A 9,660-nucleotide genomic window follows, 5' to 3' on the forward strand; every position below is an offset into this window, starting at 1 on the left:
AGTGATATATTCCCTAAGGATAAATTAATACACCAAGGTTAATTTTGGAATAGATTGTAAAATTTTAGAATTTTTATTAAGAAAGATAAGGTTTCTTGGTATGTGTGTTTTTTCCAAATTGTTTCTTATAATAAGGACCGGAGGGAGTATCAATTTAGTCCAACAATATCACCATTTAAGAAACAACTTTAGTCAAACCTGAACATCAATAGATACACTTAAATAGAAGTACTTTCATCAATCCTCAACTAAACAAGCATCTTAAATCAATTTAAGATATCATTGAAAGGTCAATTTAGGAGTACATTTAGTCAAAAAACAAGTACATTTTATGAAGACAGAAAAAAATACAGTATCATGCAATAAATGTTCAATTGGACAATAATTATCAACTCTTTCAACTTAACCATACTACATAACAAGCTGCCAAACTATTTTTGCACACTCTTCCTAAGATTAATTGTGGAATTGATTAAATCCCTCAAACAAATTTCTTCTCCTAACTTGAGGAACCAATAGTTGACACTTTAGGCACATGAACAGGAAACTCATGAATCTCATCCATCCATGGATTTTTCTCTTTAGCAGGATCAATAGTCTTCAATGCTTTCCACACAGCACTATTACACTTAAATCCAGAACCAAATGCAATTTGCCAAGTTCTATCACCTTTTCTAATCCTTCCTTTAGCTTCAGTATAAGCTAATTCATACCACAACGAACTACTCGAAGTGTTGCCGAATCTATTAAGTGTCATTCTTGATGGTTCCATATGCCAATCACTAAGGTCAAGATTTTTCTCCAATTCATCTAAAACAGCTCTTCCACCGGCATGAATACAAAAATGCTCAAAAGCTAACTTAAAATCAGGAATGTATGGTTTGATCTTCATCTTGAAAGCTTTTCTTGCAACCAAAGTTGCGAAAAATAAGAGTTGTTCTGACATAGGTAGGACTAATGGACCAAGTGTTGTGATGTTGGTTTTGAGTGCTTCTCCGGCGACTGCCATTAAATCTTTTGAGAGTGATACACCAACTGATTTCTTTTCGTCTTCTTCTTGAAAGACGCAGCCGTAGGATTTGTTGTCCGCGCCTTTATGTGTGCGGACGGTGTGGATAAGTTGGTATTTGGCTCTTCTGCTGTCTGATGGTTTGTTGGAGAGGAGAATTGCAGATCCTCCCATTCTAAAGAGACAATTTGAGACTAACATTGATCTGTTGTTGCCAAAATACCAGTTGAGTGTGATGTTTTCCATGCTTACCACTAAGGCATAAGAGTTTGGATGAACCTATACAAATAACAAATATATCAATAAAATTGTTTTGATATAGTAACATGGTATTTTTTGTATATTAAGATTATAAGTTTGAATTAACGAGTGATGATTAGTGAATGGTTAATTTCAAATTGAGATTTGTTGTAGTAAAAAAAAACACACAGTTTCACACAGTTTTGTATCTCAACCATTGATCCTCATATCTGAGGATCAAATTCATTTACAAAATTACTGAAAATAATCTCAACCACACGATTATAATTAAATGGTCTTTATCTGGTAGAACGTTCTACTGTAACAACAGTAGGAAATCGTTTTCCATTAATGTCAATGGTTTACTTATGGTCCCTAAGTTGTAGATGTGGACAATTTGTTGTAGTACTAGTACTAAGTTTATACACCAAAAAGGGTCAACATTTTTGGTATTATTGCCTATAGTTTGGGGCAGTATTAAATAGGATGGCCAAAATATAATGTAATAATAACTGCTAGTAACATGGACAAGCTGTACATGTGTGTGGACAACTGGGTGATGTAATTGCTTCCCAAAACTTCTCTAATGAGTGGACTACTTCTATGGTTACACTTTTACTTTTTTTGACATGTTTGGTTAGTATTTTTCAACTAAAATAAAATGCATGCTTGGTATTACTATTATAATAGATTGTCAGAATCACAGTCCGTCAGCGGGATTATCACAAACCCACCGTGATACCAAATATATTATCCGTTAATAAAATTGATTTTAGCTTAAAGCTAAAATTACTAAGATACAGTATATTTTAGTACATTAATTCCATTTAATTTTTAATTGGGTCATACCTTAAAGAAACATGTATACTAGTGAGTTATATAATATTAGCAAAATGACCATAAAGTCAAGTAAACAATAGTATATGAATAAACAAAGGATCATAATTAAAATTTAAAAAGAATTAATAAAAGTGCATGCAAATTGCAAACTAACCTGAAGGAGCTGTTTGGCAAGATCAATAGAGATAAGTCCAGCACTACAACCCATACCACCAAGATTATAACTTTGAACATTCCCTCTTAACTTATAATGATTAACAATCATAGCAGAAAGAGAAGGTGTAGGATTAAACAAACTACAATTAACAACCAAAATCCCAATATCTTTAGCCTTAATACCAGTTTTCTCCAAAAGTTCATCAATAGCACCAAACATAACTTCCTCTGCCTCTTTCCTAGCTTCAGCCATACAAGGATTTGGTGGAACACTTAATATTGCTGGGGGTAAATATGTCTTTTGTCCTAAACCAGACCTTTCAATAATCTTTTTCTGAAAAGCTAAATTTTCATCTGAAAAAGTACCTGTTAATTCAGACCTATTCATGAAAATTTCTCTAGTACATGTATATTCTTGTTTTGGTTTATAACATGCAAAATCAACCAAATAAACACCTCTTGGTCTACTCATGAAATAAAGTGTGACAAGAAATACCATAAGACTAGTACATAATGTTACTGATACAAGATTAAATTTGAGATTTTCATATAGTTGAATAATATCATGATATGATATAGTTGATAAATGAGCTGAAGCTGCTCCAAAAAGTGGTATGAGAAAAAGGTACATAGCTTTTGAAATTAAGTAATGGTAACCAAGTTTCACATATTTGAGTCTAACAGATACAAGAAAATTTGGAAGTTTTCTTCTTTCATGTGTAGCTGTTTGATTTTGTTGATCTTCCATGATTATAGAACTCTTAGAAATTTTTCTACGGAATTGATTATATAAAGGAGGGGACAAAGAATACTAAAAATGGATGAAAATAAATATATTTTTCTCAAGTGATGAATTTAGGAAGAGGGGTGTGTATAGCATATGATGTGTTTTGGCTAAGAATGTGTAAATGTGAACAAAAAAAAGGAAGAAATGAATGTGATGAAAAATTATGGAAGATAGCAATGTTATAAAGGGTGAAGAGATAGGGGATAGTTGATACAACCACCCCAACGAACTTTTAATTGTTATATGTTGGAGCATTCAATTAGCCAACTAGGAAACAGCCTTATTAATTTTTTTGTTTTATTTTATTTCTTTATAGTATTTTGTCTGTCACCTTTTTTATTTTGCAATTTCCTCAAAATTTATTTTTTGGTTACCATGTAATGTGGACAAAGTTTTTCCTGTCATTTAATATGTTAATTAATATTTGTCGAAAAATCAGTAAGACATAAAATGAATTTTTCCTCTCAACTAAAGCAAGAGTCATATATTAAATATCTGAGCATCTATTTAAGAGATTAAATCTCCTATCATTTGAACCAACTAGTATCCGGACCCGTGCCAAGCACGGGTAAAATGAGACTAAAAAATTAACATTTTAATATTAAAATTTTCATCATTCTGAAATAAAAAGGATGAAAAATGAAAAACTATAACATAAAAAAAGTAGGATCCCGTATTTGTCAAAAATAAAATAAATTAAGATCCCGTATTAATATATAAATATAGTCAATTAAAATAGTTTTAAAATCATTTACAATTCAATTAAAATTGTACCTCTGATTTTTTATTTTACCGAAAATTAAACGTACAATTTTAATATATTTCCCGCGTGAATCACAAAAAAAAAAAAGTAGGCCCCGTATAAATTACAAAAAAATAAATCATGTCTCTTAATATATACGTAAAAATATAGACTCGTGTGTAAACTTTTTTAAAAAAAACCCCCCAAACAAACAAAACAAAGTTAAAATAATCTCATAATACCCATAGTAAAATAAATATGAAACAAAAATACCCTAAAAAAATTATTTGAATATATCTTATATTAGTTAATTTAATTTCCACATCAATATCCTCCAAATAAAATAAATATAGAACATCCTATAAATTATTGGAAAAAAATATGTCTTTGTGTTAATACATGAATAAAAATAACGTATTTATTTTAATTTTTTTTTTTTGGTATTAAGTAGTATTAACACTCTTGTTCTCATGGAAGAATTCGCTGATAATTCACAGTTCGACTATCAGGTAAGTATAGCCCCAAAGTAATACATGTGCAAAAATATATGCGCATGTAAATTATAAATACAAAAGTCTCACGTAAATTATAAAATAAAAATAGATTTCCGTCTTAATATATGAATATAAATATATAATCTTCATATAAATTAACAAAAAAAAAAGTTATATATAAATAACAAAAAAAATGAACACAGACCCGATAAAAAATACAAAAAATAGTTCAATGTATGAATATATGAGTAAAAATATAAAATCTCGTATAAATATCTTAAAATAAAGCCCTCAAGCAAACAGAAAAAGTTAAAGTAATTTCATAATATCTAAAGTAAATAACTATGAAAAAATAGGAAAATGCTAACTTGTTCCCTTAAAATTAATGTAACACATATAATGATTTAAATAAAAAAATATTTTATTAAAATTCATGCGGTTAATTCAAGTTTAAATTTTCATAAATAAAATGCAGAAAAATTTATTATATAAAAAAATGCACAAAATTGAAGAGAATATTTTGATATTTGGATTCTTTAACATGTACTCTAAGAATTAACATGACCCAAAAAATTAGTCACAAATTGCGGACATAATTTTTTATTATTTAATCGTACACATTAATAGTCTACACTAATTTAATTGCGCGACATAATTTTTCTAATTTTGAGTTTTTAAGAGACTTGGGGTTGTTGTTGTTTAACTCCAGGAACACGATGTACTGTGATGAGATCCTCTTCTTCTTTCTACTTTTCTATTATATGACTTTATTGGACAGTGCGAGTGTTCCGATTTTAGCATATCTTATGCCTTGATTAATAAAACCACCTTATGTAATAAAAAATTATCATAAATAATGCATTCGACACAAAAATGAGAATAATTAATATTATTAATATTTGACAACAAATGTGGTTTAGTTTTTTTTTTATAGGCAAAATCAAAATAAGATGCAGGAAGATGTACTTCAACCCATTACAACAAATGATTAACAATGAAGACAGCTAATATGATTATTACACTATCAAGCAAAAGAATAAACACTATTAGCATCCAAATTAAGAAGTTAATTTGAGGCCCCACAAAATGTTCTCAATATTCTTGCATTCTCCCATGAAAACAACTTTGTTTCTTGTGTTTCATGTCTTTCTTTATGATCACATTCCTGAAAAATAGAAGAAGAGAGAATGATCAACAAAATAATAGAATAAAGAAGAAAAAGTTGAAGAAAATTATAAAGACAACAAATATGATTGATAAAAAAGAGAATAATTTAAAAATTCAAGTAATTCAAGTAAATAAATAACAATGAAAATAACTAAGAGAAATAACCAAAAGAAAAGATTTGAAAAATTGTGAGTTGTAGTATTCACACAAAGATCATATATATATATAGAGAAAAAAATGGAGATATGAATAATTTTGTCTTTAATATGAAATTAAAATCATTAATAACAAATATGACCAATTAGTCAAAATAATAAATTACATGATTCATCAACAATAAAAAACATTCATATATTATCACATCTTTTTCAAAAAAGAAAATTCCATGATTCTTTTTTTTTTTGGTCAAGCCATGATTCATTTAAAAAAAATATAAAATATTATTTTCACGTTTTTTCATTTTGTTTAAATCATTTCATCCACAAAAATAAATAAATAAATAAAAATTGGTTTTTAAAATTATTTGAAGTTAGTCAAAAAACAAAATATTTGAAGTTGAAATAATAATAAATGAAATATTTTTATTATTATTTTTAAATCGAATATTTTAATTAATTAGAATTATTTCATTATGAATTATTTCCTTTTTAAGTAGGCAATTTAATATAAGGCATATTTCATTCCTTTTTGAAATAAGACATATTAGAATATTACCGTTTTAAAAAAAAGAATATAAGGCATATTCCATTTTATTATAAAAAAATTGAATGTTTATGGAAAAAATTGGACAGCTATATTGAATGTTTATGGAAAAAATTGGACAGCTATTATTTTTCAAAGTAATTATGGTCATTTTTCAAAGTAATTGGACAACTATTGAATGTATATCAACATTAAATGTGAGGAATGAGGTTGAATGAGGAGAGGAGAGAGAAAGACAAATAAGTTTGGCTTATTACATATTATAGATTCATTATTTGTCAATTTCGAAGGTGAGCCTCGTTTAAATGGTGTTTGTTTTAGGGTCTTTTTGATTCTATGGAAAGAAAGTGAGAGGAAATAAAATTATGGAAATCAATGAATGAACATTGACTATAAAGTAGTTTAAATTCATGCATTGATTTCTGTAATTTTTTTTGCTCCCACTTTCTTTCCGTAGAACCAATCGGACCCTTAATGTTTATTTTTAGTGTTCCGCATATATACAGTGCTTCTGTTATGCAGTTTCTTTTGACTAGTCTTTAATTTGTTCCTCTTGTGCAAAAACCTGATTATTAATATATTTATCGTTAAAAAAAATCACTTTTTTTTGTAAAGTATTATAGTGACTAGAATTCTACTCTTAAAATGAATAAGTATTGCGTCCGATGTTCGAACCTCAATTCTTACATATAATATAACAATGTCTCTATATCAATTGAGGAGTCTAGACCTTTTTATTTGACAATTTTATTTTGATTCTATGGAAAGAAAGTGAGAGGAAATAAAATTATGGAAATCAAATGAATGAACATTGACTATAAAGTAGTTTAAATTCATGCATTGATTTCTGTAATTTTCTTTGCTCTCACTTTCTTTCCGTAGAACCAATCGGACCCTTAATGTTTATTTTTAGTGTTCCGCATATATACAGTGCTTCTGTTATGCAGTTTCTTTTGACTAGTCTTTAATTTGTTCCTCTTGTGCAAAAACCTGATTATTAATATATTTATCGTTAAAAAAAATCACTTTCTTTGTAAAGTATTATAGTGACTAGAATTCTACTCTTAAAATGAATAAGTATTGCGTCCGATGTTCGAACCTCAATTCTTACATATAATATAACAATGTCTCTCTATCAATTGAGGTTGCTGGGAGTCTAGACCTTTTTATTTGATTTCAGATTTCATGATCATACAAGTACAATATTTTTACTATTACTACTTAGACTTATTCAAAAGTATAATTTTGTCACCTTTTTATGTGGCAATTTAATTGAATTTAATTTGAAATTTCATTTATACATCATACAAGTACAAATACTGCAAAAGCACATGCATGCATGTTAATGTTAATTAGTATAGACCGGTGAACAGTCTACCACTTGGGTCAATATTTCACGTTGGTCATTGGTGAGCTATACAAATAAATGATGTCAATTTATGAGTCTACACGAAATGTTTATTTATTTATTTATTTATTTCTATTTTCCTTTTCAGTGTTTCGTTTCACAAATGAAAACCTCCATCATCTATTGCTTGTCTATGTGTTTCACTAAAAAAGCTCCACACGCTTTTTAAACAATTTCGAATTGCTACATGTATCTACCTAAACTTTAAAATAAATGTGTAATCATGATATCATTTTTAAGAATATTAAATTTAATTCATAAAATTGTTATTTATTTTTCTATAAATATTACTCCATCCGTTCCAAAATGTAAGTCACTTTGAAAAAAAAATTGTATCAAATTATATGTCACTTTACATTACCAATGAAATATTTAATTCTATTTTTCTTATTATATCCCTAACTATTTATTACTCTATCTTCTTTCAATTATTCAATTAATCTTTCTTATACCATTAATGAAGAATAATTTTGTAAATTAACTCATAATTTCTCTTTTCCATACAACATTAATTACATTTCTTAATTTGAGTAATTTGTCTAAAATGACTTACATTTTGAAACTAAAATGAATATAGAAATTAGAACAATTGGTCTCCACATGTTCTCCCCTAATTGATGAAAACTAATCATGCGTCCTGAGGAAAAGGAATTGGATATCCTGCAATTTTATAATCCTGCAGTTTGGTGATCTAGTTAATTTATAATATTTGAGATTAATTAAGTAGTCAACAATGATGGTTTAGAGAATTAGTTTGTGTATATATATTTTTTTGAATAAGAGATTTTATTTTTATTTTTAATATAAGAGCAATGACTTAAAACAATCTAAACTTCTAAGAAAGAAAATACATGTTGAATCAAAATTGGAAGAGACATCAAAATCCAGAACAACGTGCATTAAAAAGTTTAAAGAAAAAATAAATTGGTTAATAATAGTAAACCTAGCAACAGCATCACCAATTCTGATGGGCTGATCACTTTTGTTTCGAGTTCGGAGTTAGTGTCTAGTGGATAATTTTAATTATGTGTCGGGTTGATGTCTTCTCTGGTGGTTTTGAAGCTGAGAATGTCTCTTTAAGTATGAGATTAGAAATAAACCTCTGTTAGGTAGTGTTTGTTTTGGTTTTTCATCGATGTTCTGTTTATATATGACGCATTTATTTTATAGCTTCTCTTACCGGTCTCCGTCCGTCTTGTACAGAGACCTGATTATTATTAATAATATTTTGCTGTTAAAAAAAAAAAACAACAACATCACCAATTGGTTAGCTTACGATAGACATGCATGTTGCCACTGCACCAAACATCATAGGACTGTTGACACAGTGCTTATAGATTTGAGATAAGAAATGATGAAAAATATTTAAACTATCACCCTCTACAATGTTTTACTAAAATTCATATTGTTCGACTAAAGAAACACTATGATAAACACTTAATAATTCAACACAAGTTATCGAACATCTCAATAATTCATAAAATTGTTATTAATTTTTTCCATAAAAATAACATATTTAGTAGTGCCATCTTTATAACTTAGCTACATGATATATTTAAAATACAATTCTAAAAGCATATATATATATATATATATATAATACAATACAACAAAATATAGAAATTAGAACACGTGTAGCTCCACAAGTTCTTCATGAGAAATATCACTATATATAAATTTTTGAGATTAATTAAGTAGTAGACTAATTCGATCATAAGTGTATCTTTAAGATAATCACAACGAATGACCCACATGGTTTTTGAAGAAGAGATTTTATTTTTATTTATTTTGAATAAATTAGCAATAACTTAAATCAAACTAAAAACTTCAAAGAAAGAAAATACACGTTGAATAAGATCTTGGAAGAGATATAAAATCCCAAATAACACACAAAGTTTTAAAGAAATAAATTGGTTAATATACCAAACTTAGCAAGACCATCACCATTAGGTTAAGTTTCGATAGACATGTTGTCACCAAGCATCAAATGACAAAAAAACATTTGAAGAACGTGTTAAGAGAGAATCACTCTCTACAATGATATGTTAAAATTCATATTGTCTGGTTAAAGAAATAATAAATTTCCAATAATTCAATACAAGTTATCGAATATCT

At 27.7% G+C, this 9,660-nt stretch overlaps 1 protein-coding gene across 1 annotated transcript; it reads right to left on the bottom strand.

The window, feature by feature from the left end:
* Positions 1-261: 261 nt before the first annotated feature.
* Positions 262-3,289, bottom strand: LOC123922524 (3-ketoacyl-CoA synthase 11-like). Its single transcript, XM_045975237.1, has 2 exons — positions 2,244-3,289; positions 262-1,288 (listed from the first exon to the last, which is right to left on the bottom strand). Exons 1-2 carry the CDS (start codon positions 2,991-2,993, stop codon positions 500-502), a joined length of 1,539 nt encoding a protein of 512 aa, XP_045831193.1. The 5' UTR covers positions 2,994-3,289; the 3' UTR covers positions 262-499.
* Between the last annotated feature and the right edge of the window lie 6,371 nt (positions 3,290-9,660).

The sequence above is a fragment of the Trifolium pratense genome, linkage group LG1, assembly GCF_020283565.1.
Source record: "Trifolium pratense cultivar HEN17-A07 linkage group LG1, ARS_RC_1.1, whole genome shotgun sequence".
Classification (NCBI taxonomy): Eukaryota; Viridiplantae; Streptophyta; class Magnoliopsida; order Fabales; family Fabaceae; genus Trifolium; species Trifolium pratense.

Coding starts and splice junctions, on each gene's coding strand:
- LOC123922524 (XM_045975237.1), bottom strand. CDS start 2,993: ATGGAAGATCAACAAAATCAAACAGCTACACATGAAAGAAGAAAACTT. Junction 1,289..2,243: donor TTGCCAAACAGCTCCTTCAG/GTTAGTTTGCAA, acceptor TTATTTGTATAG/GTTCATCCAAACTCTTATGC.